Here is a 27,615-nt window from a genome sequence, read left to right on the forward strand (position 1 = left end):
TGACCTCACAGTCTGGTAGGCATCCCTGGGTCTGGACAGAGCCCTGCCCCAGGAGTCCAGCTCATTGGGTAACCTCGGGAAAGTCTCTACCTATGCCTGGGCCTCAGCTTCCTTAACTGTAAAATGGAGGGGTTCAACTCGATGATATATATGAGATATATATATATACTTTTTTATTAGATTCACAGAGAGATCCTTTGTATTCTTTACTCAGTTTCCCCTGTGACGACATCATGTGTAAGTATGATGCAATGTCACAACCAGGAACATTTTCAGATTCTAGCCAGATTGGGCCAGTTTGACACACACTCATTTTAATTTAGTTTAAAGCCTTTTCTAGCATGTAGGAGAAAACTTCCTGCTTGCTCCTCATCAAGCTCGTGACTCATCTCCGGAGGACAAGAACCTGCCTGTGTCCATTGCAACACCCAGGAGTCTCCCCGGGCTGGGATTCGGGAGTGTGTAGCGCTATTCAGAGCCCATGATGGATGGGGTCATGGCTAGGGCGGGGGAGTGGGGAGGGCGGCTGTGGACTGACATAACAGGCCCGCAGCTGGGACTGGGTTGGAAAAGAAGCTCCATGTCTCTCCTTTGGCCCTTCTCAGACAGAAAGTGGGAGCCCACTGGGTGCTGGAGCCAGGGCTGCTAGACCATGGGCTCACTCATCCCTCCATGGCAGGTGTTAGCCCTACAGGGTGAGGCTTGGGGCTGGACCCACGTGTGAAATCCTCCAGGTTGAGCACATCTCCCAGATCCGTGCAAATTCAAAAATTTAATCTCTCCCGCAGCACTGATCCTTTTAACCAAGGCAGAAATTTCTCCCTCTGCAGAAGAATACTTGACCTTGTCAGTGGAAGGACAACAGAGCCCTCACTGTGGGCTGCCGGCTTCTCTCCCCACAGGGCGCCAGGCCGGGCTTTGGTGTCGGTTAAACCCGTTCCAGAAATCAGGTGTCGGGCTCAGAGAGACTGCGGGGACAGCCTACCGCCGGATAAGGCGTGTGAGCCCACGTGCTCTAGATGGTGGGATCGTCTTTTGCAACCCCTAGAGAGCATTTTTATAAGCCACAGCTTGAGTGCAGGGGGCTGAGAAAGCAGCAAGGAGGACATTTTCGGGTCAGTTTGGTCTGAGCAGAGGAGAGACTGGGCATTATCTTTCCTTTCCGACGCTCTACTTCTGCCCGATATTCCTGTCCTGGCCGCTCCGTACAAGACTTTGCTCCCGGGATTCCTGCCCCGGCATCGGTGTTGGGAAACAAGCGAGCTGGTGCCTCTAGCCTCTGCTCCGTGGGAGGGGGCTGTAGCCGCTGGAGGGGGGGGCCTGCTCTCAGCGCCAGAGAACTGGTGTCCTAGGGGGGTACCCAGAAGTCAGCGCCACCAGGGGGCCCCTCCTGGGCTCCCAGCGCCCACGGCAGTGTCTGGCATGGACTAGAAGCTCCGTAAACATCTGCCTAAGGAAGGAATGCAGGCTCCGTGTTGCTAGATCCGATGATACTCCAGGGAAGCCTGAAATCAGGATTCTTAGGTGGAATTTAAATATTGGTCACCAGCTCAAAAATAGTTTTTTTTTTTTTTAAAGATTTTATTTATTTATTTGACAGAGAGATAGACAGAAGAGCACAAGCAGAGGGAGTGGCAGAGGGAGAGGGAGAAGCAGGCTCTGCACTGAGCAGGGAACCCGATGCGGGACTCGATCCCAGGACCCTGAGATCATGACCTGAGCCGAAGGCAGACACTTAACCATCTGAGTCACCCAGGCGCCCATCAAAAATAGTTTTTTAAACACCGTGCGATCTAAATTAAACACATGGGCCAGCTGGAGCCTAGCTTGTTGACTTAAATCCCTGCTCTCCAGGGGCTGGGGCACTGACCACAGGGTGGCCATGGCCCTTCTGCGAGGGTCTGGTGGCCCAGCCCCCGCCGGCCTCTTAGATCCCATCGGTAGGCTCCAGGAACACTGGCTTCCTTGCCCTTTCTTGAATGCACCTGCCTGCCTGCCTGCAGGGACCCTATGGGCTGTCCATCCCCCACCTCTCCATTCCTTGACTGCCTGGTCACCAATGACCTTCTCCTTCCCTCGATTCCAGCTGCCCGATGCCACGGCCACACGGGGGATGGAATGTTCCGTGCAAACACTCTTACTCTGTAGCCTCAACCTCTTATTCTTGTGCTCTGGCACCTAGGTGCTCCCATGCCCCTGCTCTGTAACCGCATCCCTGTCACTCTGTCTCCCTCACCTCCTAAGTTCATTCCTTCTCTAATTCAGCCAGTTTCCATAGTCGGACCAGTACTCCCAACACCCTTAAACGATGGCCGTCCTCTGGCAAAACCCCAGCCCTGGAGATACCCAACTGCCTGCTTGTTTGGGGCCCCGATGAGCATGGCTAGAGTAATTCACACAATAGATTAATGCCTTCCAGCTTCAGCCGGGCCCTCCCTGCTTCCCTCCCTGCCCTTGCTTGTCTTGTCCTCCTCAAGCCTCAAACCCTCTGTGACTGCCTTGTACCTCACCTTCCTTCATCCTTCTCCCTCCCAGCCTATAAACCCACCCGCCTCTGGGTGGAGCGTGTTTCTTCTTTCTGGAACACACCTTTTTCCTGTTTGGTTCGGACAACTGCTTGTTCTTTGGATTCAGCTTATAGGTCCTGTCTCTTCCTCCGGGAAACCCTCCAGACCCCTCCCCTCGAGCCGCCCATCCTGGGCGCCCTTCTCTGTGCTCAGAATACCTCTTCTCATGTGATGGGGGCAGTTACCCTGCTCTCTGAGTCTCTCCGAGCTCCTTGAAGGCAGATTTTCCAGGTTCACCACTGGGTCCCCCGTGGCAAGAAGAATACCGAAGCATTAACAGTTTCATAAATACTCTTTCCTGCGTAGTGCCCGTGTTCCACCTGCATGTCCTGGTTATGCCTCTGCCAGGTCTCCCTCCCCTCCCTCCACGCATCCAGATTCTGCCCTTCCTGAAACTCAGCTCCCCGTTGACTCGCTTCAGCCTGCCTCTCCTGACAGCCCTTTTCCCTCTGAACACTCACGGTGCTGGATACGGGGCGTGCTTCTGCGATTTCTTGTTTTCTTTCTTTTTTTTTTTTATATATTCTAATGATTTATGCAAGTTCCTCGTGGATGGGATCCCTAGCTCTAACATCTCTGTATGCCTAGCTGTTAGCCTAGAACCTTTTGGATGGGCACGTGGCAACGTGCGCAGAGACCCTTACTGGAAGTTTCCCGTGGCTGCTGGAACAAATTAGCCCAAACTTGGTGACTTAAAACAACACGACTTTATTGTCTACTCTTTCTGGAGGCCAGACCTCTGAAGTCCCTCCGTCTCGGTGGGCTCAAGTCCAAATGTCTGCAGGGCTGGCTTCCTCTGGAGGCTTGAGGGGAGAATCCGTCTCTGTCCCTTTTCCAGCCCCTAGGGGGCGCCAGCAGCCCCTGGCTCCGGGCTCCCAGATTCAGTCCTGCTTCTGCTCTCCCATGGCCTTCTCTGGCCGCTTCTCTTTTATCAGGACCTTTGTGATGACACTGGACCCACTCAGATAATCCAGGATCATCTCCCCATCTCGAGACCCTTAGCTTAATCACATCTGCAAAGTCCTCGTACCATAAAAACACCCAACAGTTTCCAGGGACGAGGTCTTGGCCATCTGGGGGGTGGGGGTGGGTGGGGAGCTCATTCTGGAGCTCACTCCAACAGCATCTATTATGTCCGGAATCACTGAGGAGGAAGCCAAGCTTCATGACTCCCTGCTGTGTTACCTCTGCCAGAAATGTTGGAGAACGTCTGTCCTTTGGGGCAAGGACCCTGGAGGAGGACTTCGGGCGTGCATTGCTGACAAAGTTCCCAGGCCTTGGTCCTGAAAAGCCGGCCCACGAAGACATAAATCACCAGGTTCAGGCAGCTGTTGATGAAAGCGAAGAAGTTGGCATACTGCAGCCCCAGATTGATGAAATCCTCCCAGAAGCAGCCTCCCACGGCCCGCACCTCGTACAGGAACTCCAGGAAGGCGAAGAAGTGGTAGGGGGTCCAGCACACCAGGAAGGCGGCCACGAGCGCGAGGATGAGGGCCGCGGCCTTGCGGGCCCCCGGCCGCCCGCGCAGCGAGGCCAGGATGTGGCCGTTGAAGAAGACGAGGGCGGCCAGCGGCAGCAGGAAGCCCAGCACGTTCAACTCCACCATCCTCAGCCAGGGCCAGGCGGCGCCGGGCTGCAGCAGCACGCAGGCGCAGGAGTTGTGGCGCGGCGGCAAGGCCACGGTGGAGCGGAACAGGAACGTGGGGACGCTCAGGGCGCTGCCCAGCGTCCAGATGAGCAGGCAGGTGGCCTGGGCCCGCCGCCGCCGCTGGCTGGCCACCGGGTGCACCAGCGCGCGGTAGCGGTCCCGGCTGATGGCCACCACCAGGAAGATGCTGACGAACAGATTGGCCTTGATGACTCCATTGACCAGGCGGCACAGGGGGCCTCCGAAGGCCCAGCGGAACCGGTTGGCGATGTTCTCCGCCCAGAAGGGCAGGCCCGAGACGAACACCAGGTCGGAGGCGGCCAGGTTGGCCGGGTAGATTTCAGCCACGCTCAGGCGCCGCCGGGGGAGGAGGAGGACCGACAGCACGAAGAGGTTTCCCAGCAGGCCGCCGACGCAGATGACGATGATGAAGGCCGGTAACACCCCGTGCAGCACGGCCCAGGCCTCTTGAGCGCCGTCACAGGACGTGGCATTGGGGGGCGAGAGCTGCGTCGGGTTCAGCGGCAGGAACTGCAGGAGGGTCCGGGCCGCCATCCACAGGGACCTGCACTGAACGGATGCAGCGTCAGGTGGGCGGCCGCCCACCGCAACCCGCTGGCCGCATCCAGCCCGCGCCGCGGGTTTGGAAAATCAAGTTTTCTTGGCACACGGCCACACCTGTTCATCTACGTATTGGCCGAGGCTGCTTTTGTGTGGCAGCGACAAAGGCTGCGTGGCTTGCAAAGCTGCCAGTATTTGCCGTCTGGTCCCCTTGAGGAAAGGTTGGCCGACCCCTGGTATAGAGGAAGGGACTAGGGCTTTGAAAACCGGGTCCGAACCCTGGCACAACCACTTGGTGTGAGCCACTGAGACCCACTGACTTTTATTTTCCTTTTTGGAAGTCGGAGCTAATCGTATCCCTCTAGTGGGATTGTGGCCAGGACTGGCCATAGGATCTATGGAGCGCTTGGCGTGGTTGCCTGGTCCGGAGGAAGCGCTCAAGGGAAGGGGCTGATTAGTCTTATTTTTTTTTTTTTTTAAGATTTTATTTATTTAAGAGAGAGAGAGCATGAGAAGGGGGAGGGTCAGAGGGAGAAGCAGACTCCCTGCTCAGCGGGAAGCCTCCTTCTCCCTCTCCCACTCCCCCAGCTTGTGTTCCCTCTCTCGCCCTCTCTCTCTCTCTCTCTCAGGCACATGTGTGTGCAAATAAATAAATAAAATCTTAAAAACCAACCGCATTATTATTGCTAACAGTTTTGGCAAACATTTAATGAGCACCCTCTTTGTGCCAGCACTTTGCCAGGTGCCTGAGATACAGGGAACAGGACACAGCCCCCAACCTGCAGGCACTCACTGCCTAGAGGGGATGCAGACATGGAGACAGTGGTCGATGACCTAAGAAAGAATCAAGAAGGGCTAGAAAGAGGTACAGCCAGTGGGGATGCCCACCCATGGGGGTCGAGACCAGCAGGGTGGACGACGTGGGGGCGATGGTGGGAGGTTTCCAGAACGAGGAGGTTCTCAAGCTGGGCTTGAAAAATACAAATAGTAAAAGAATAGCAGCTCACACTGATGAAATGATCTCTATCTCCAGGCACCATTCTAAGACTTTCACATTTAAATTTTTTTTTTAAGATTTTTATTTATTTATTTGACAGAGAGAGAGACAGAGAGAGAGGGAACACAAGCAGGGGGAGTGGGAGAGGGAGAAGCAGGCTTCCCGCTGAGCAGGGAGCCCGATGTGGGGCTCGATGTGGGGCTCGATCCCAGGACCCCGGGACCATGACCTGAGCCAAAGGCAGACGCTTAATGACTGAGCCACCCAGGTGCCCCTCTCTCTCTCTCTTTTTTTTAAAGATTTATTTATTTATTTTGGAGGGGGGAGGGCAGAGGGACAGGGAGGAGAGAAGCAGACTCCCTGCTGAGCACAGAGCCTGGGAGTTGTGATTACCTAGTTCGTGTTTAAAGCCACAAACTGGATGAAATCACCAAGGGAGAGTGTGGACAGAGAAGAGAACAAGGTGCTTGGCCACCAGGGGGCAGGTGAGTGGGAAACACGGGGGATTACGGGTTGGGTGGCTGTGGAGTATCTGTGGCATGTAGGAGCTCTGACCCAGAGCATACGGAAGAGTCAGGATACTCTTGTGTTGTCAACTCTTGCAGGGCATAAATCCACAACTAAATATTTATTTGGTTATTTGGAGATACTTTTTTTTTTTTTTTAATTCTTTTTTACGTAGGCTCCACGCCCAGCGTGGGGCTCAAACTCACCACCCTGAGATCAAGAGTTGCATGCTCTACCGACTGAGCCAGCCGGGCGCACCCTGGAAATACTTTTAAATTTTGCAATATGCCCTTTCTTGCAGTGATGAGCTAAAAATTGAAAGTAATGAAAATTTTAGTAGTGAGCTTCTGTTTCTCAAGGAAGTTGGTGACGAAATGTGCAAGTTGCACAGAATGTTTGCTGATGTTCACATCACTGTGGGGGCTGTAGTGATTTCACTGACCACAAGAATGCCTAAGACACAGAAGCTGCCACTTTAGAAGTTGGTACTTTTAAAAGATCTGCCCTAAGACACTGATCGCACCCATGGAAGCATGGCTTTTCAACTTAGACCAAGCAGCTGTTCTGCAAATTAATTCAGCTGATTTTTGGTTCCAGTTTTTCTCCTACACAGACAACAGCGGAGGTGGTGGCTGATTATGGGGCAGTTTTGTAAGAACACCACAGACGGGGAGTTCTTGGTGCCAGTTTGATATCAGTATCTTCAGATTCTTCCACTAGAAAGATCAGTCTGTGCCAATCATGATCCAATTCACGGACCCAAAACCAAGCTTCTGGAAGTTCAGTTTGGCTGAACGGAACAATGGACTTCTGGGAAATGTTATTCTAAATTCAGTTTAAATTGTTTACATTGGAAATAGAGTTATATTTTTGTGATGGTAATACAAAGACAGATTTTGCTGGGGCATGGTGTCCTGGTAACAGTTACATTCTTACTAAATAAGAGACCAATGAAATAGAAATGTACTTTGAACAGGCCACAGTGCAAACACAGTTTATAATTTCATGCAAATATGTTTCAATAGTCTACCAATTGATATGGAGATGATAGGTGACAAAATTTAGAAAATTTAAAGACGTACGCAGAGTTATTGAACCACAAGCTTTTTGTAGTGAAGTTGACGGTGAATTAAAAAAAAAAAAACAACAGCAACAAACCCTTCAGCATGTATTTCTTTTCTTTGTTGCCCATCATCAATCAATTTTATAAGACCTTGAGGCTAAATGCCTGAAAGTGTTACTAAGCTGTTTGTTCAAAGAGAGCTCTACGTTTTTTGAATTTTGTTCCGAATCCACTGGAAATCTTTAATCAAGGTGTTCAAAGAACAGAGCACCAAAACATCCCCTTTTGCGTGTCTAGCAGATTGTAATGATAGAAAACGAAGCTATTTTGCAGACAATAAAGGAAATGTGTTGCAAAAGGGAAGAAATACTTAAATCAGAGAATGAGAGCTCAGTGGCACACAAGATTTAATTTTAAAATTCTGTAGTGAGCTTTGGAATACCTGTTTGTGGGAAGAATCTTTTCAATTGAGTAAGTTCATGTTCTGTACAGAAATGGGACAAAATTGAGAACACCTACCATTCACAGCATCTAAGCTTGACAAAGAGTTCAAAAATTGTAACGACAACTTATTTGTGGAGTTGAATCTAGTAAAAATATTTGTTGAAGAAAGCCACTTTGAACTAAGGCATAAAGGCACCACCTTTATCTGGGCAAAAATATTTACATCATTTTATATGCAAAGAGTCGGACTTGAGAATAGCCCCCACTCTGCAGAACTTGCTCAGAGCGTATCAGGCACCTGAGCACCTGCCCCAGCCACATTTTCTTACATAAATACGTTCTAGTCTAAGAGAAGGGTCAATTGAAGGTGCTAATTTAAATTTACTAACTGTAAAATTTGAAGGCAAATATTTCAGCAAGTATATGGAACAATTAAAAGTAGTAAGACCAAGCGGAAAGAAAAATTCATTCTCCAGGAAAATGCCAAGGACATACCCAAGTCAGGCACGGATTATAGCCCGTGGATATGTACCAAACCAGTTTATTTTGCTTATGTTCTTTTTCATTGTTCAGCTCAGTAACATGAAAACTTTTATTTTGCCTTAATGTGTGTGGGTGTATATATGTACTTAAAGACATAACTATTTTTGAAAACAATTTTTTGACTAGAACTACTTTATAACTCCATCACTACAATATGGCCAATCTGTTGGGGGGTGTGTGTGTATATAGAGAGAGTTAAATACATCATTTTTTGGGAAATAGCTTTGGACAAGAACTGCTTTATAACTCCACTGCTATAATATGGCCATTTGGTTGTTTAAAACCACGCTGTTGGTGGGGATTCATTTCGGCAGCCGCAGGAAGCTGGTATCCCCAGCAAACCTGATTTCTCAGATGCCCAGGGCGCCCCCCCCCCCAGCACCCTGTTGTACTCCATACACGTCTGCGGAGCTGCATCCTGAGACTGTCATGGGGCCTCACGCCACGCCTTCCTGTGTCCTTCTCTGCACGTGGTGACCAAGTTCTATCCGCCAAGGAAAACTCACACGACAGCTCTGTCTCGGCCCCAGTCCTCCCCGATGCTGGGGCTGGATGGAGACCCAGATGCCCGGGTCTGAGCCTTCAACATCAGCCACACCTGTCATCCTCAGAGGGTCCAAGACTCCGCTGGGCTCTCAGGAACTTGATCCTGACAACATGGCTGCATGAGCAGCCATGGAGCTGTGCCCATGGTACAGATGAACAAACTGAGGCAAAGACACAACACCAGGGCCTTTGAAGACGGAGGAAGGGGCCATGAGCCAAGAGACATAGGCAACCTCTCGAAGGTGGAGGACGCAAGGAACAGATTCTCCCTGGAGCCTCCAGAAGGAACACAGCCCTGCCAACACCTTGACTTTGGCCCAGTTTGACTGATGTTGAACATCTGACTTCCAGAATGGTACAACAATAAATCTGTGTCGTTTTAAGCCACTAGGTTTGTGCTAATTTATTACAGCAGCCATAGGAAACTCATCCAGGGGGCAAGGCTTCCCCCTGCCCAGAAAATCAGGGACTGCTTCGCAAGCCACGTGCAGAGACCTCTGATTTCAGCTCGAATCTGTTGGTTCAGCACACACTGCCCTTCCTCCCATAGCCTGTGTCTGCTCAAGCTAGGTTTATTACTTTTTTTTTTTTTTAAGGCTTATTTATTTATTCGAGAGAGAGTGTGAACGGGAGGGCTGGGGGCGGGGGGGCGGAGAGAATCTCAAGCCGACTCTGTACTGCGCATGGAGACTGACTCGGGGCTCCATCCCAGAACCCTGAGATCATGACCTGAGCTGAAGCCAAGAGCTGGAGGCTTAACCGACTGCGCCACGCAGGCGCCCCAAGCTGGGCTTATTTTTAAAGGGTTTGTCTTTGCCACCTGCTGTCTGTGTTTATATTAAGCTGGACAGAAAGGAGAGACCTTCCTTCACCAGTTCTTAGTTGTAGCTCTGATATTTGCCAGGCACACAGTAGGTGCTCAATAAACAGCACTGTATTTTTAGTAATACTTGATCTTATTTGTTAAAAACTTAGAGGTGACGTTGGGCAGGTCTACCAGAGAAGACAAGTCTGCAATTTCCATGTGCTGTTTTCTGAGTTCTGCACATTTTAACATTGGCATTGCGACTCGGGAGACCACTGTCTTACTAGGAGGTTTCCTGGAATTCATCCCAATTCCAACAGTGAGATGGTGATAAGGGCATTTGAAACACAGACACAGAGATTAAAGAATCTCAACTTAGTCAAATAATAAGAAGCTACTGTCAAGCCAAATAACCCAGCCAGTTATTGGCCCTCTGAAATCTGGTAAGCCATCCTGGGGAGATCAATTCTGATTTTTATCAATCAAAATTTGTAGATAGAAACTGGTCACAGTCCACACGGAGCCCTTTGGAGGCTGTATCCAGCCTCTACATGTTTCCCGTGGCCTTGATATAAAGAAAGAGCTTCTGGAAACTTCCCAGGCTAGTCCAGACGCTCTCCTCCTTTTCTTCTGGAAAAGCAACTCAACCCCTATGCAGGCACGAATACAGTGTCTTAAACGGATCTAGAATTATGTTTCAAAAAAAACACACTTAAAGAAAACCGAAAATTCTGCCAATATTTAGTTGTAAAAGGAAGCTTTTTTGGTTGTTTTTTTCTAAGAGACGTGGATCTCCTCTTACAGCTCACTCTCACAAGGGAAAAAAAAGTAGAATTTGTCTTTGGGAAGGCTCCTTCCAGTCAGCGGAGACCTGGGATTTTTTTAGTAACACAGATGTTAGGTGAGTGTCGGCCATCATTTGGGGGAGATTTTCATCAGAGGGAGGCTCCAAGTCCCAGTCCTTCCTGATTAGTAATGAAGATTAGGGTCTGCCCAGAGGAAACCCTTTCCAGAAAGCAGCTGCCTTTCTCCCTCCCATATGCATTTAGACTGGACTCTTTCTCATGAGTATCTGTTCTTATGGGATGCCTTCCTGCCCAGGCACTGAGACGACAAGTTCTGGGGGAGGTGGGATCTGCGGGGTCTGCTCTTGGCCCCATGCACGTGGGGTGCGGGATGGTCTGTGAGGACAAGGGGACTGGGATAGCCGAGGGAACTGGGCTTCTGGAGATGACTCTATGGCAGGCTTGCCAAAGCCATGGGGCCCCACCTGGGGGTGGGATGTAATGTTCTTTTAAGAAAATGGATGTTCCTACTGTTGCTCACTCAGGGTGGGAAATGGGAAGTGGGCCTTGGTCCCAGGGGGAAGAGAGTCTACTTCTGGGGCTGTGGGGAAGAGGGGGCCTGAATTCTGGGGGGGTTGAGGAAAGGGTAAGTGAACCCCAAGTCTGTGGGGAAAGGGGGCCTGAATTCTGGAGGGTTGAGGACAGGGTGAGGGAACCCCAGGTCTGTGGAGAAAGGGGGCCTGAATTCTGGGGGGTTGAGGACAGGGTGAGGGAACCCCAAGCCTGTGGGAAGAGGGGCTCGATTTCCCGGGTCTGAGGGCAAGATGAGGAAACCCCACATCTAGGAAGGGGTACAGGCCCTTATAATGGAGGTGGGGGAGGCTGGGAGTGGGATGAGGGTCCTTTGGGTCCTGGGGCATGTGGGGGGGGAATGTGTAGGGCGAGCAGGGCAGCGAAGAGGCACGAAGATGTGGCTGGCAGAGTACCCAGGACAGCCATCTACAAAGAGGACAGCCTGTCCGGCTCAGTGGGACAGGTCCGCCTTCCCTGGGATTGTCCCTGAGGCGAATGCCGGGGACTCTGGGCAGCTGTGTTTTCTGAGCTGCAGGTGGGCTTGGGCTATGCTCGATGCATACTCAGGGAAGGTGGGCTGGAGTTTGAGGGACTTGGGGACACACGGGTCACAGTTCCCACCGTGACATACACAGTTCTCCTCCAGTCCTTGAACCCCGGAGCCACCCTATCTCTTCTCCTAGTCACATCGAGCAGCTTCTGCGAGGATACCTCGTTGGGAACACCTCTGCAGGTAACTTCTAGGACCCGAGCATCCTCAGGGTTCTTGCTCAGCTCCCACAATTACAGGTGCTGTCCCTACTATTAACTGTACCTGTCGACGCAGGAAAGAAACCAAAGCTGGGCACCTTCTGGCCCGAACTGAAGGCCCATCGGGCCCTCTGTCCCCTCTGTCTAAGCCTTCCTTCCTGTCGTCGGTGTTAGACACTCATGTGGTCTATGACACAGAACTCCCAACATTTCTCCTTGCTTTCTGATTCTTGTCCTTCCATCGATTCCTGTGCTAGATTCCTATTCCAGAGCACCTGGATTTTGTCATTTCACAGGACCACACCCCAGCCACTGGGAATTCTCAGACTCCTCCAGGGTCCTGCTGTAACACCCAGAGCCACCCCCCACCTGCGTCTTCTGTTGCGGCTCAGGGGTGACTCACGGGCTCCTGGTGCGTCTGGACTTGTCTTCCTGTGGGCTTTTGCTGGAAATGGCCTCCCCTGCCCTCCCGGTCGGCTTCATGCCCCTCCATCACTCAGGCCCGTTGTAACCCTTTGCCCCTGGATGAGCGCCGGTCTGCGTGTTCATCCTCCTAGTCTGCAAATACGAAGGGAGCGTCTGCCTGGTGCCCTGTGCGTGCTGGGTGCCGGGGGCAGAGAGAAGAAGCCTTGGTGTCCCCCCGGGACTGCTCATGTTCTGGTGGACCTGGAAGGCGGTCAAGCCCGCGTTTGCGGGCAAGTGTGCTCCGCAAGAGCACATGAAGGGCTGCGAAGGGCTAAAAATAAAATCCTGAAGTTTGTAGGTTTCACAAAGCACAAACCCCTGGAAATGGACAGGGTGACAATTGCTGAGTGTGTCCCGGGCAGCTCTAAGCACCGACCCAGCCAGGTTGATGGCCACTTAAAAGTGAAGGGCTCTGGACACTGGCCACTCGGCAGAAAAAGCTCTGGTGGGCCTGGGCTTCCAAAGACCAGGAAGATTTTAAAATGGCCACCTAAGAAATGCTTTCTCACCTGGACGGGGGTGCTCGACAGACCCTCCTTTGAGGGGAGTCAGGAGGAGCCCGTGAGCTAACACAGCTGGGGCCTGGAGCATACTGGGCCTGGAAGGCTCTGGAACCCTCTGCAGGGGCAACACTTGGAAAGGACGTGTGACTGGGGATGCTCAGCCATGTTCTGCTATGTTCTAAAGCCTAAGTCTGACCGTGTTGTGTCTCTTCTGGAAACCCTCACTGCTCCTGTCTCAGGCACAGGAGATCATTAAGACTTGTCCATGACACAGCCTGCTGCCTTTTCTGAGTGTCCTTGTCATGGTCCCACCTGCTCCTCCATTGGCTCTCCTGGCCCCCTTGCTCTGTTTTGAACATGTCACATCCTCTCCCACCTCAGGGCCTTTGCACTGGCCGTTCCCTGTGCCTGGAGCACCCTTCCCATAGACAGCCCCATGCCTCAGGTCCTCCTGGTCCCCACAGATCCCCCCTTATCAGTGAGCCCTTCCCTGAAATAACGTCTCCTCTCCTCCCTGGCTTCACTGTTTGTCATAACCGATTTCATCATCTGGATACGTGGTTAGTTTTTACTTCCTGTTTCTCCCACTAAAGTATGAGCTCCACTGGGCAAGGGGTTTATCTCTTTTCATTACAGTCATATTCCAAACTCCTACAACAGAGCTCAACAAATATTTGCTGAATGAATTTATAACCCTATTTATTTATATATCAGAATATCAATAGTTTGTCTCTGGATCAACACACAGTCCTGAACTTCTTGAGAACACCGGGTCCCTTGTGGGCACTGGGAAGACAGAAATGAACAAAGCCCTTTCCCTGGCCACTTGCGGGGCTCTGGGTCTGTCTGAGGACAAAGATACACAGTGACTGTGAATGCAGAGTGACAATGAAGAGCCAAGGGTCTATCCTAGTATGAAGACCTAAAGAATTTAATTCTGCTTGAGGCCGAGCCTGGGAAGAATTATGGCAGACGGTTATTTGAGCTGGGTTTTGAGAGATGAATAGGAGTCTGGAAGGCAGGCAAGCTGAGAAAAGCATTGTAGGTGGAAGGCTCAGCATGCATACATATACAAACTGGTTTGTGGAAGGCTTCCTTGGAACTTGGAGTCAGAAAGCCCAGGCTCAAGCCTCAGATGGCATTTACTCATTCTTTCTGGGTACCACTCAGCCCCTACCCTTGGGCAGACCCTGTGCGGGTATGCCCCCCAAAGCTCTTGTTTTGGTGTAGCAAAGAGAATTACACAGTTTCAGATCAGACTGAGGAGTTCTCTGACAGCACAGATACCCACCCCCTGTCCCTTTGTTGGGGGGGAGACCTGGGGAGCCTCTGACCCAGTTTCTACATCTGGGAGTGAACATGGCTTGCCTACTTTGCGAGCTGATGCAAAGATCAAATAGATCCATGGAAAATGTCAATATTGCGTCCATATTGCATCATACAGATGCTCACAGGGAAGATAAATGTGTGTAATGTATTCTCCCAGTTTTATGATTTTTCTCTGGGTTATCTGGCAGAAATTGCCTACATGGAAAACCTCTTACATCATTTTTCAATCAACCAAGATGCTTAAATGGCCCATGTGTACAGCAAAAAAAATGGGGGGCTTGAAATCAGATTAGCTTTCCTGGGAAACCAGTAGCGCGCGTATGTCTTTAAGAGAGACGGGATTGATGCTGTAGGCATGTAGCTTTCACATAAACCATGCCAGTCCCATGATCGGAAGTGCTTCCACAACCTGGATACAGGGGAACTGACATGCTGAAGGGAACTTTCACCTTTTCTTGAAGACTTGGGGTCACTCTTGACCGTCCCAGTCCTCATGGTGGCTACACACATGTGACAGAGACAGGTAAGTTGAAGATCCATGTGAAAGACCTAAATGGGGTTCTCCCCTGGAAACTGGGATCAGAGAAGATGCCTCAGAAGAGAGCTAACATTTCAGAGTTAGTGGCAGAGATGTGTCTCAGTCAGGGTTCTCCAGAGAAACTGAACCAGTAGGATATCTACCTATTCCTATCTATCTATCTAATCTATCTATCTATCATCTATCTATCTTTTTTTAAAAAGATTTTATTTATTTATTTGACACAGAGAGAGAGACAGCGAGAGAGGGAACACAAGCAGGGGGAGTGGGAGAGGGAGAAGCAGGTTTCCTGCGGAGCAGGGAGCCCGATGAGGGGCTCGATCCCAGGACCCTGGGATCATGACCTGAGCCGAAGGCAGACGCCTAACGACTGAGCCACCCAGGCGCCCCTCTATCTATCTATCTATCTATCTATCTATCTATCTATCTATCATCTAGTTATCATCTATCATCATCATCTAGCTATCATCTAGCTATTATCTATGTATCTATCATCTATCTATTATTATCAATCAATCCAATCAATCTATCTATCATCTATCCACCAAGATATTTATTTCAAGGAGTTAGTTAACGTGCTTACAGGGGCTGGCTCGCCAAAATCCATAGGGCAGACCAGGGAACTAGAAACTGAGGCAGGAGCTCGTGCTGCGGTCTTGAGACAGAATTTCTTCTTCTCTGAAACTTCAGTGTTTGTTCTCAAGTCTTTCAACTGCTCAGATGAGGCCCACCCACATTATGGAGGGTCATCTCCTTTACCTAAAGTCGACTGATGGCGGATGTTCACCACAATAGACCTTCGCAGCAACACCTGGATTCATGTTTGATTGAATAACTGGGTGCTGGAGCCCAGCCAAGCTGACATTTAAGACTCACCATCACAGATGGCATTTAGAGCCATGTCCCTGGCTGGGATCAGCAAGGGGGATGAGAGGAGGGCTTAGGGTTGAAGCATGAGGAGCTCCAACATTTAAACGTCAGCTGGAGAAGGAGGTGCGGGGCAAGGAGAGTAGAAGCAGCCAGTGGAAGACAGGTTCTGTGCCGATCGAGTCTGGGAACCCTGGGTTAGGCCAAGCATAGAGGAGCGTGCCTCCTTCCTGCAGGACTTCTCAGGGCCTTTAATACACATCTGTGCAATCGGCAGCCCCACGAGGGAGATGTAGTAGTTGCAGGTCTCAGACTTATTTGACCAATCGGGAGCTAGGCTTTGTTTTTGTTTTTTGGGGTTTTGTTTTTGTTTTTGTTTTTTTTGAGAAACTTTGGGAAAAATCTGCAAAAGTAAATAATGGTACTGAAATAGCTTCAAGATTAGAAGGTGAGCTCTATAGTTCTAGGAGAAACTGATTTTAGAACTGAACTGAAGAGAAAGCATTCGGGCAGTTGATGGGGTGGGGGCGCCGAGGGGAGATGACCAGTTCTCACAAGGACAGGGTCTGTCCTTCTTTGTGGAGTGTGAGGACAGGGGTCAGATTGCCCCGAAAAGAAATTCAGCGGTCAGGATGCCAGGGTCTCAGTGCTTTGTCTTCCTCAGATGGGACAAATACTTTGGGGAAAAATCTGATTTGGAAGCAGGGCCTGGGTCTTCAGGTCTGGTCTGGAATTCGGGGCAGGCCGGTCTGGGCCGCAGAGCTTGAATCTCAGCTCCCTCACCGTCGAGCCAGGGGAACTAGGACCAGTTTCTATGCCACCTCCTGAAGCCTCGGTTTTTGAGCCTGTGAGGGGGGCCCCTTCTCAGAGTTTGGGGATCAGGTGAGCCACAGTGGTGATGTCGCTGGCCCTTGGTCAGCAGCCGGCGGGAGCTGGCCTAGTATTGCTTTGCTCTTGCACAAGGAGGGGTTACGTAAGCCATCCTCCGTCTTGGCCAGGACCCCAGAGAAGAAACAGGCAGACATGGCTGGCCTGCTGAGTGGGCCTCGGAAGGTGACTCAGCGGGGAGGGGGCATCCAGAGGAGCCTCAGCCCTGTCTTGGGTCATCTTGTGGGGCTGTCCGTAAACAACCTTCCACCAGGGTGGGCTTGGTGGCCGGGCTGCCTGGAAGCCAGGAGCCAGGCCCTGTGGCCTCTTCTTAGCCTGGCCTGAGATGCCCTGAATCAGCCTGCCTTTGGGGCCTAGGGAAGGAAGAGGGGAACAGGACGGTCCTGGTCCTGGGCCAGCAGGTCTGTGGTGCACACCCTCTGGGGGCCTGGGTCGGCCCCTAACATCTTGGGATCTTGGGAAAGGCCTCAGGATCCTCCTTTTGAAAAACTCTCCGAAGTTGTGGAAGCATCACTCCAAACTCTGCCTACATCTCCTGAGGGCCTCTGTGTCTCTGTATGTCTCTCCTGTTCTCGTGAGGACCTCACTCATTGGACATAGGGCCCACCATGATCCGGTATGACCTCATCCTAACTTAATGACTTGGGTGAAGATCCTATTCCCAAGTAAGATCATGTTCTGAGGTCCCAGGTGGATGTGCATTTGACGGAGGAGGGAACCCTATTTAGCCCATGAGAACACTTTGATCTGTCTTATTCTTCAAAGCACCTGATCCTCATTTTATAGGCGAGAAAATCGAAACGCAGAGAACTTAACTGGCTTTGTCCAAATTCCCACAGCCAGGAGTGGCAGAGCTGGGATGGGGACCAGGATCCTGGCTCCAAGCCCAGGGCGGTCCCTGTCATGTTGGTTCTGCCCTTTATAGTTTATAGAGCCCCCTTTTCAGAGTCATTAGCTCTGGGTGAGATAGGCATACTTATTGTGTTATCTGCCCATTTTACAGGTGAAGAAACGGAGGCCAAAGGCCACAGTGGGGGTGGTTTGCCAAGATCACACGGTGAGTTAGTGGTATGGTAGGGACTCAAGGCCTGACCTCCACAGTTCTTCCCCTACCATTAAATATTACATCTCTGTGTAAGCCCAGTGAAAGGAGCCAGCCACAAAGGGCACACGGTGTATGATTCCATCCATATGAAATGTCCAGAAGACGCAAGTCTCGAGACAGAAAGAAGGTTAGTGGCTCCCGGGGCGGGATGGGGGATTTCACTTTTCGGTGATGAATGTGTTCTGGAATCAGAGAACAGTGACCATCACACAGCTCCGAGAATAAACTAAAAGCTGCTGGAATGGGCGAACTGTCTGGCATGTGAATCATAGCTCAGTAAAGCTGCGATGGAGAATATCTCTGGTCAGGCGTCAGCCGCCAGCCCCTGGGGAGGCGATTCTGCCCGAGACAAGTACTCCCAAGGCCGACAAGATGCAGTCTGGTGATTAGGGCAGACACAGCCCCAGCGCTCGCTCAGAAGCTCTTCACGCAGGAAGGCACCTTGAAGGCTTTCCTGGTGACAAGATTCCTCATCCCCGGTTAAGGCACAAGCCCACCAAGACTAGGTGGGCTTCCCAAACCCCCTCCTGAGGAACCGTGTGGCCTTGGCAAGTTACAAGTAACCCGCCAGGTCACTGAGGATCAGTTTGCACCACTGCACCAGGTCCTCACCCATTCGGCCCCGGGGCAGACTCAGGGGCTGGGCAGCCCACCTGGGCTTCTCCCCATCACACCAGCATGCTGGGGCCACGGAGGGTCAGGAGGGGAGAGGCCACTCATGTTGCCTGGCTGGGTGGAGGGAGGTGGCAGCGAGGCTCTCCCAGCCTGTTTCCACCTGCCCAGAGCCCTGCTCACAGTTCCAGCCAGGTGGCTTCTTCCAGAGTGCAGACTTCCTTGAGTCAGGCTTCCATCTGTGATCCAAGTCCCTTGGATGAGTGAGCTCCCTCGGGCAATTGTGGGCCACTTTCTGCAAGTTCAGAGCTGCTGGGAAGGGAGGGGTGCAGGCTGAGTGGGAAGGGTAGGCATTGGAAGGGGAATGGAAAACCTGCCGGACTCTATCCAGTTGTGGACACTGGGGCCAGAGGTAGAGAATGAGCCAGGAAGTAGAGAGAGGGAAAGAGACAAGGCAGGACCGGCTCATGATGGGTCTTGCAGACCACATTATGGATGTGGACCTTCATCCCAAGAATGGTGAGACACTATTGCAGGATTTCTCATTAGAGACTGTGGTCATCACCCTCCCCATCTTCCTCATGGCCATCATCACCATCATGGTGGCCCGCATGGGTCCAGTGCCAACTCTCTACCAGGCACTGTGCTAAGCACTTTCTATGTGAATCCTGTTAACAGTTCTATGGGGTAGATACCATTATTATCCCCATTTCACAGATGAGAACATGGAGACGCAGAAACGGTAAGTGAGATGTTCAAGACCACACAACAAATAAGAGCTCTGGCCAGAACCAGAACTGGAATCCAGATCTGCCTGATTCCAAAGCCTTAGCTCCTAAACACTGGTCTTTGGGCTTATAGCCCCCGTACAGTCGTATTTGCATTAAAACACATCATTGGCTGCAGAGTGGAGAATAAGAATTAGCAGACGGTGGTGGTCAGAATCAGAGATGGGAACAGCAATAAGAGATGGAGGTTAGACAAGGGAAGAAGTAGATAGTCCAGGAAACCCTTAGGTGGGATCTAAAAGAGGAGCTGATCCACTGGGTAGAAGGAATAAAGGAGAGGGTGCATTTACCGATGAGCCCCATGTTTCTGGCACGGGTGGCTGGATGTGTAGACAGAGTGGTGCCATTTCTGTAGACACAGAATACAAGTTTTCTTTAATGAATGAGCGAATGAATGAATACATGAATAATGAAAAGTTCCCCCAAATGAAGTGGATAATGAGTTCCCCATCACTGGGATTATGCAAGCAGTGGCTAGACAACTACTTACCCTAGACATTGTGGAAGACACTCCTGATCTGAAGGGGAGGTCACATGGAAGGCACTCAATAAATGTATTGCATGCCTGAGTGATTGACTCACTGTCATCCCTATGCTTCTAGGTCCTCATGGGGTCCCACCGGCACCTGATGAAAGCTTGGTGATGAGTTACCACCGTAGGGATGTAGGAGGGGGAAAGTATCAAACCCTATTGAATAACCTTACATTTCTGATTCAGTATATTTTAGAGCCTACATTTTAATACATATTAGTAAGTTTACATACTGGGTATGTATAATCAAAATTCCTTTACTTAGAGGGATACACAATCACAGACGCTTGGACACCACTGTTCTGTAGGACAGAAGCCCTAAAATAGGTTGAGTGGAAATAATGACCCTTCCCGTCCCCCTCAAGGCTTCTGACTGCCTATTGCACTGTCCTCACAACACTCAGGGGTTCTAGAGTTGTAACAAACGAAAAAGCTCTGCAAAAAACTCTTCATCCATTTATTAAGCTCTATGAAAAAGACACGTTTACACATTTCATCCGTTTCTCATTGTGAAATGCGCCTTCTTTACAATGTGACAGCTCTTTGGGTCTTTCACGGGACAGATGTTCTTTATCACAGGGCCAGATGTTCTTTATCACAGTGTTGACACAACCCACAGGGCGGCTGCCCTGTCACAGACTGATTGCTCCTCAGACCACGAGACAACCCCTAAGTGACCATTAGGGTCCCAGAGCTGTGACTCGGCTCTGCTCAGAGAAGACCTTTAGACCATCACAGGCTGGCTGATGGATGAGCGCTACACATTTGCAAAGCACAGCCTCTTTTTTATTCCACAATATGTGCACCTGTGTAACTTCATTCAAATACTAAACCGTTGCTACTTCTTATTCAACTCTTTCTCTCCAGCTACGAGTGTGTATGTTTACTGGGACGGAGGGGTGTGTGTGGTAGGGGAACAAAGCCTGGGAATCGTTTTTGATCCTTTTTGTTTTAAAATCTAGAGCTGGCTTGATGAGGGTTTATGGGCTGTTTGCCCTCCAAAATTTCCCGGTCCTTTTTAGGTTTCCATCTTCTCCAGAGAGAGCTTGCTAAGAAGTATCCATTTATTTTATCGAGGGAATGAGCGCTGCCCAGGTGCCGCGTACCTTAGGAACTCCACTGCTACTGAGCTGGCCCCTCCCTGCCCTGGTTCTCTGCCGCTTGATGTCAGACCCTGGGTGGTGCATTCTCCATACTCCCCATGGGGCTTGGCACAGGGCTGGCCCCAGGAGGCAGACTGTGAAACATGTGGGAAAAAAGAAATGAATCCTCCTTGGAGGAGCTGGGGCTTGGGGTTAGGGATGTCTCTTAAGGCTCCGGCCAAGGAGGGACGCCTGGGTGGCTCAGTCGGTTAAGCGTCTGCCTTCAGCTCAGGTCATGATCCCAGGCTCCTAGGATCGAGTCCCGCGTCGGGCTCCCTGCTCCGCGGGGAGCCTGCTTCTCCCTCTGCCTCTGCCTCTCTCTCTCTCTCTCATGAATAAATAAATAAAATCTTAAAAAAAAAAAGGCTCCGGCCAAGGATGCTGGTCTAGCTTCCTGAGGCCTGACACCTGAGACCTGCCCCGCCCACCGCCGCCCCGCCCCGAGAAGGCAGAGCCCCGCCCCTCTGCAGTGCCGACTGCTGGTCTCTTGGGCGAGGGCGTTCTCCCTTCTCCCTTCTCCCTTCTCCCTTCTCCCTTCTCCCTTCTCCGTTCAGCAAAGTACCGATTGTTCTGGTGCTTACCATGTGGGTCCCGCCCCAGGGCTTCCTCACCGTCACAGCTGCCCGGACCTAGCCAGCCCTCTTGACCCAGGGCTGCTGCCGGCACCCATGAGCCGCTCAGGCCTCTAGGGGAGCTTGGTCCCAGGACCAGTGCTTTGGGGTCAGTGACCTTCGTGCCAAATCATTGGTCTGCCGCTATTATAAACCACTGGTTGGTGCCCTTGGTTGCTGAGACAGGGACAATGGCAGGCAGGCCTGGACTCCTCTCGACTACTGCCCACCCCCAGTGAGGGTCTGAGCATGTGGATTCCCTGAGTAAGTTCAATCAGAAATCTCTTGGGCTCATCACAAATCAAACACTGAACGGGTGGCCTGCCCCCAAAATGCTCGTGTGTGTGTGTGTGTGTGTGTGTGTGTGTTGGGGTGGGGGTGGGAGGGACAGAGTATGGGAAGGAACGGTGGAAGGCAGTTAACATTATTGAGCACCTACTATGTGGCAGACACTGATGGGCGCTTTACATGGTCATTAGCGGCAAAGCTGTGTCGTCACAATAAATTTACTTCTGTTCTGTGTGCGTAATAAAGCCACACATTTATATAGCACCTTTCCTTCCTTCAGAGTACTTCTATGCCTTTGCCTCTTTCAATCTTCACAACACCCTGGTGTTACAGATGAGGAAACAGGCAGGGACCAAGCAATGTGCCACTAGTTAAGGGCCGGCCCGCGGCAGGCTCCTCGCCCCTCACCTCTGCACCGCCCCCAGTGCCTTGCTTGACCATGTCTGGTCGCAGAACAGCCTTCTGGTAGTTGCCAATACCCAATCATCCCCGTTCCAGTTTGCAAGTTCCTTCAAGGCAGAGATTATACTCTTTTTCTTCCCTCTTGCCCGTGGTGCTCAATGCTGTGTAAACAGCAAGTGCCAGCTAAGTGCTCACCGAGTTCTTTTTTGGCACAGACCGTCTTTTCCATGGGCCCGGGAAGTGATGGAATCCTGGTCTCTGGGTTCTTACCAGGGATCCCTCAGAGTTAAACCTTCATTAATCTCAGGAATCATCCTCCAGAGTCCCAGCTGGGTAGATTTAAGAGACCTAAGGCAAAACCCCAGCCAGGTCCCCCCATGCACTCAGCCAGGGCACCAGAGTTGGGGTGGTCATTCTCCCAGAGGTCTGAGCCGGCATGCTGCAGCAGGGCGGGACACCACGTGGGAGGGAAGCTCAGTCACTCCTGTCCCCAGGCCCCCTCCACTCCCGGGAGGATGTAGACTGGTCCAGGGGTGGCAGCAGATGAGAACAATAATACTGTCATGTGTATGGAGCCCTTGGCTGTGCGTGAGGTCACGCCATCCTCACGGCCTGGCTCACTGCAGCTTGGGCAGGGCAGCAGTGATGCTCCTGGGTTTACCCAGAGACGCCGACTTATTGCCCGAGGTCACACCCATGGCATGGCTTCCATTCCTTCCCGGGCACATCCTGAAGCGCCACTGTCCCTCCGGCCTGGCACACAGGAGCAGGGGCCCAGGGGGCGCCCCCTCACTGGCTGTTGCCCACCCACTCTGGCAGTCTGTGGATCTGGCGCTCCACGGAGATGGAGGTCCGGAGCGTGCCCATGGAGTTCTCCATCTTGCTGGACTCCAGCACACAGCCCCCTTTCTGGCACAGTCTCTGGAACACCTCCCGGGACTTCTTGCGGAAGCGCTTGCCCACAATCACGTACATCAGCGGGTTGAGGCAGCTGTTACTGTAGCCCACGTAAGAGGCGATCTGCGTGAAGACGTCGACCATGTACTCATCCCAGCAGCCGGACAGGATGTCAAGGCGCAGCAGCGTGTCCAGGATGGTGCTGATCTGAAAGGGCAGCCAGCAGATGACAAACAGCCCCAGCACGGCTAGGACCAGCACCATGGCCTTCCTCTCCGTCTGGATCTCCTTGAACTTCTGCATCTCATTGTTCCGCAGCACCTGCATGATCTGCACTGTGCAGAAGGTGATGATGGTCAAGGGCAACAGAAAGCCCACGACGTTCAGGAGGATGTTGGTGAACACTGCCCAGGTGCGGGACGGGTAGTTGATGATGCAGGCAGTGACGTTGTGGCCCTCCTCTCTGTACTCCCTCATGGTCCGGAAGGCCAGCATGGGCGAACTCAGGAGCAGTGTGCACCCCCAGATCACCAGGCTATAGAGCTTGGCCCAGCGCACCCCGCGCATCCGGCCCATGGACATGGTCTTCACCAGGGCCAGGTAGCGGTCGATGCTCACCAGCATCAGGAAGCAGATGCTGCTGTAGAGATTCATGTAGATCATGGTGTTCACCACACGGCAGAGGACCTCCCCAAAAAGCCAGTCGAAGTTGTTGGCGATGGTGATGGCCCAGAAGGGCAGCCCGCAGGCCAGGATCAGGTCCGCCATGGCCAGGTTGCCCAGGTAGATCTCGGCCACCGTGCAGCTACTCTTGTGCAGGCAGAAGATGCTGAGGACAAAGGTGTTCTCCAGGGCTGCCAGCACGAACAGGACCCAGAGGAAGGGGGCCTGGGTGGTGTTGAGCCAGTTCTGCCAGTCAGAGTAGACACAGGTGCTGGTCACGGTCCCGTTGAGGGTGGGCATGAGGACTTGCGAGGTGATGTTGAGCATTTCTGTGCTGAAAGAAAGTGGAAAAGAAGCTGTTACACCTCAAGTCACAAGAGGCAGGAGAAACAGCTGATGCAGAAGGAAGGGGGCGATCAGCAGGCAGCTTCCAGAAGCGAGGTTGGGAGTGGCACTCAGGCCCTTTCTGCCACACGCTGAGACTTGGGTCCGGGCACCCCAGACTCCCCGGGGTCTTTGAGAGGTACCCCGTCTCCTTGGGCTAGGCCGAGAGCTCATGGTCTTTGCCTCGTGGTTCCCCTGGGGTGTTTCCTTGGCCAGCATCCATCACCAGTACTGACAATCACAGTCTTGGACCCTGGACCTCCTCGAAGCTTCTGTGATAGGAGGATATGTGCACATTCCTCATTCCTTCCTTATCGCACGGGCCCCTCCCAAGGGAGCTGGTCATCTTTCAGCCTCTCATGGCCTGGTCTTGGTGAGTAATTGATTAGAGGGGAAGAAAGACATCATGCCAGACAAGGAGATTCCAGCCTGGCTCCGAGACCACAGCCCATCTGCCCACACTCTGTCTCCTTCTGGCAGAAGGCAGCATTGTGCTTCCAGAACCCTCATCAGCAAAGTATTGATGATAATCAGAGGTTGCATGATGGAAAGGGGGGGCAGGGGCTTTGGAACCTGGTAGTCTTCCTGAGTTCAAATCCCAGCTCATTCATTAGCTGTGTGACCTTGGGTAAGTTAATGAACCTCTCTGAACCTCAATGACCTACCTTGTAAAATGGAAATAACAAAATCTACTTCTCAGGGTTGTGGTGGGAATCCAAGGCAGTGTGCAAAAAGCCCCAACCTCTGCACTTGGTTCAATAAACATGAATAATTTTCTATTTTTGTGGTTATTAAACTACCAACAACACTCTCCTTGCTCCTGTGTTAGTGAGGTTATAATTAACCCACTGATTCCTCTTTCACTCTTGGGTGAGACTCAGACCATGGGGCAGTTCATTTTCTAGAAGTGTCGCCGTTAAGGCTAATTCATCTCTACCTTCAGCAAAGAGGCATGGGGCTGGGACACATATGGGTTCCAATCCTAGCTGTGTGGTCTTGGGCAAATTGCTTGACCTCTCTGAGCTTCCATTCTGTTTCCTTTGGTGTAGAGTATTACTCTCTTCTTGACTTGCTTTGCATGGCCGTTGCAAGGTTCGAATCAAAGAGTGGGTATGAAGATACATTGAAAGCAGAAAGCACAACCCAGAGGGCAGGCCTGAGTGGACATTTTCCTAGTGCCCTGTGGGCTGGGGGAGGGAAGGTGGCGCTAGAGGGGCTCTTTCTGGGAGGGCGATTCCTTCCTGGGCAGGCTCGTAGGGGAGGAATTGAGCCACAGTTCATGGGAAAGGATCTGCTGTTCACCTCTGGGATTTCCTAGGAAAAACCCCCTCTACTTCCAGGAGTAGCTGGTTGGTTTTCAGTGGCCAGACTGGGCACCTGTGACTAACTTATTCATCAATGCATTTATCTTTTAAATGTGCCTTGAGCTTCTCCGTGCTGAGCTCCATGTGGCTGTAGGGACCCAGAGGCGAGTACTGTGTGTCCCCTGCCCTGCCCAAGCTCCCAAGTGTGATGAATGCCATGGGGTGGAAGGAAGGGCATGGGGCACAGAATTGGGGGGTGGGGGGAGAAGGTTGGAGGTGACTCTGGAGCTGGGTCTCCAAGGATGAGGAACACGTCAATGGAGAGCAAGCAGGAACAGCGTCATACGGTGACAGATGGCAACTACACTTGCAGTGAGCACAGCGTAATGTATAGAGAAGTTGCATCACTGTGTTTTACACCTGAAACCAAGGTAGCATTGTGTGTCAACTGTGCTCAAATAAGAAAATTAAAAAATAAAACAAACACACATAGCAACAAAAACAAAGGAGAGGGGACAGACCAGGCAGAGGGAGCAGCCTGAGCGGAGTTGCAGAGTGGAGAAGCCTCTGGCATGTTCTGGAAGGCGGACTGGATTTTGGACAAGGAGGCGGGAAGTGGCAGGAGATGGGATGAATAAGGGAAAAAGGACAGTCATCACTGGCTGCTAAGAAACTGAGGCTTTATCCCTGAGGGCTTCAAGGAGGGAGTGATGGAATAGAAAAAACACTCTAGAAAGATCCTTCTGGTGGAGTGGTGGTTTTAGCATGTCCAAAAATTCTGTGCTACCCTTCCCTTCAAAAGGTAGAGTCTAGTTCCTCTCCTAGTGAATGTGGCCAGACTTAGTGATTTGCTTCCCACTCATCACCATGAGTGGCAGTGACAGTGTGTGACTCCCGCGGCCAGTCCTAAAACGCATTGCAGGGGCTCCTGTGGGGGGCAGTCGGTTAAGCGTCTGACTCTTGGTTTCGGCTCAGGTCGTGATTCCAGGGTGCTGAGATTGAGCCCGGAGTCAGGCTCCAAGCTCAGCACTGAATCTGCTTGAGATTCTCTCTCCCTCTTCCTCTGCTCCTCTCCACCATGCCCCCTCCACGGGCCCCCGAACTCTCTCTCTAAAGTAAATAAATCTTAAATAAAAAAACAAACCCGCAATGCAGCTTCCTCCTTGGCCTCTTGGGTTGCTCTCTGTGGGGGAGGCTGGCTGCCATGTTGTGAGGGCACTCAGGCAGCCACGTGGAGAGGAACCAACTTGCCACTTGGAAGCAGATCTTCCGGTCCCAGTTAAGCCTTTGGTTGATCCTGGCGCCCTAGCCTTTGAGTATTCCAGCCGAGGCCCCAGGCATCATGGAACAGAGACAAGCCGTCGCCATTGAGCCCTAAGTTCCTTTGGCCCCGTTTCTGTAGCTACAGAAAACCCACTTCCTCCGTGCCCCAGGCTCAGGGTCTGGCTCTCTAGAGACTGAAGTATGGCACCAGCTGCTGCTTGTTCACTTCCCAGCAGTATGGTCCCTCACCAACGGGATGGCCCCGGGCCCCTAGTTTAGCTCTGAGAAGCCATGGGGTTGTCCGAGGGGGCCCGGGGATTGCGTAACTAGGGGTCACGTGCCCCGTGGCTGTCTGGTCGTCGGCAGAGTAGGCTGCACCCCCCACAGGGCTGAGAGGCCGGGCTGGGCCCTTCTCCCTTTTGTCGGGCCGGCACTGCCCCCTGAGGACCGACCCTCCCTTTCCTCTGCTTCCACTCGGGATCAGATCTCCCCACGTTCTCTCTTTAGAGTGACTTGGCCTTCCACCAGATGTCAGATGTGTGTTGGAGACTTCCAGTCTCTATGGTGACCTGGCACATCTCTGATTCCTTGGGTGTGGACGTGAGAATGTCACTCTCTTCATTTCCAAGTTCATTTGGGATAGCTCACACGTGACCACTGGTACTGCGTCTTCCTCTGGCATCCCTATGCCCCGCCAAACCCCACAGAACACTCCACTCCCTCTGCTCCCACCAAGCCCATGGGGATTTGAACAGTGGCCTCACCAGCCCCTGAGAGTGTTCGTCTGTGGATTCGACCTCTCCTGCTGCTTCAACTGTTGTCCAGGAGGTGAGGGTCATGTTCTCCAGGTCTTCTCCAGGCTGTCTGGCCCTCTCCTGTGAGGAGTAAACCAAGGAACTCTTTTGACTTACCCGAAAGAGGCCGTGGTGGGCACAGGGTCGTTATGAAAAGACAGGAACATTGATCTTTTCCACGTGGAGAACATTTGGACTCAGAGTGGGATGTAAGTGAGCCTCCTGGGCTGACTGGGGGAGAAAAGACAGTTAGATGGTGGCTGGGGACCATAAAACCCATGTACTCTCCACCAGGGAAGGGAACTGGAGTCCTTCACTTAACAAATGTTTATTAAGCAGCTATGGCATACGGGGTGCTAGGGACCTGAGGGTACAATGTCCTGTCCTCCGGGAGCGTACGGTCCAAAGGATTAGCTACATGCTACTGAATTAGTCACTAATTAATTGAAAA

General features: G+C 51.8%; 2 protein-coding genes across 2 annotated transcripts; both read right to left on the bottom strand.

Annotated features, from left to right (window-relative positions):
- Positions 1 to 3,277: 3,277 nt before the first annotated feature.
- Positions 3,278 to 4,770, bottom strand: BDKRB1 (bradykinin receptor B1). The gene has a single exon (XM_021679680.1). It carries the CDS (start codon positions 4,768 to 4,770, stop codon positions 3,709 to 3,711), a length of 1,062 nt encoding a protein of 353 aa, XP_021535355.1. The 3' UTR covers positions 3,278 to 3,708.
- Positions 4,771 to 22,043: 17,273 nt separating this feature from the next.
- On the bottom strand, positions 22,044 to 27,355 carry BDKRB2 (bradykinin receptor B2). Its single transcript, XM_021679679.1, has 2 exons — positions 27,282 to 27,355; positions 22,044 to 23,753 (listed from the first exon to the last, which is right to left on the bottom strand). Exons 1-2 carry the CDS (start codon positions 27,353 to 27,355, stop codon positions 22,649 to 22,651), a joined length of 1,179 nt encoding a protein of 392 aa, XP_021535354.1. The 3' UTR covers positions 22,044 to 22,648.
- Between the last annotated feature and the right edge of the window lie 260 nt (positions 27,356 to 27,615).

The sequence above is a fragment of the Neomonachus schauinslandi genome, chromosome 9 (assembly GCF_002201575.2).
Source record: "Neomonachus schauinslandi chromosome 9, ASM220157v2, whole genome shotgun sequence".
In the NCBI taxonomy this organism is placed as follows: domain Eukaryota; kingdom Metazoa; phylum Chordata; class Mammalia; order Carnivora; family Phocidae; genus Neomonachus; species Neomonachus schauinslandi.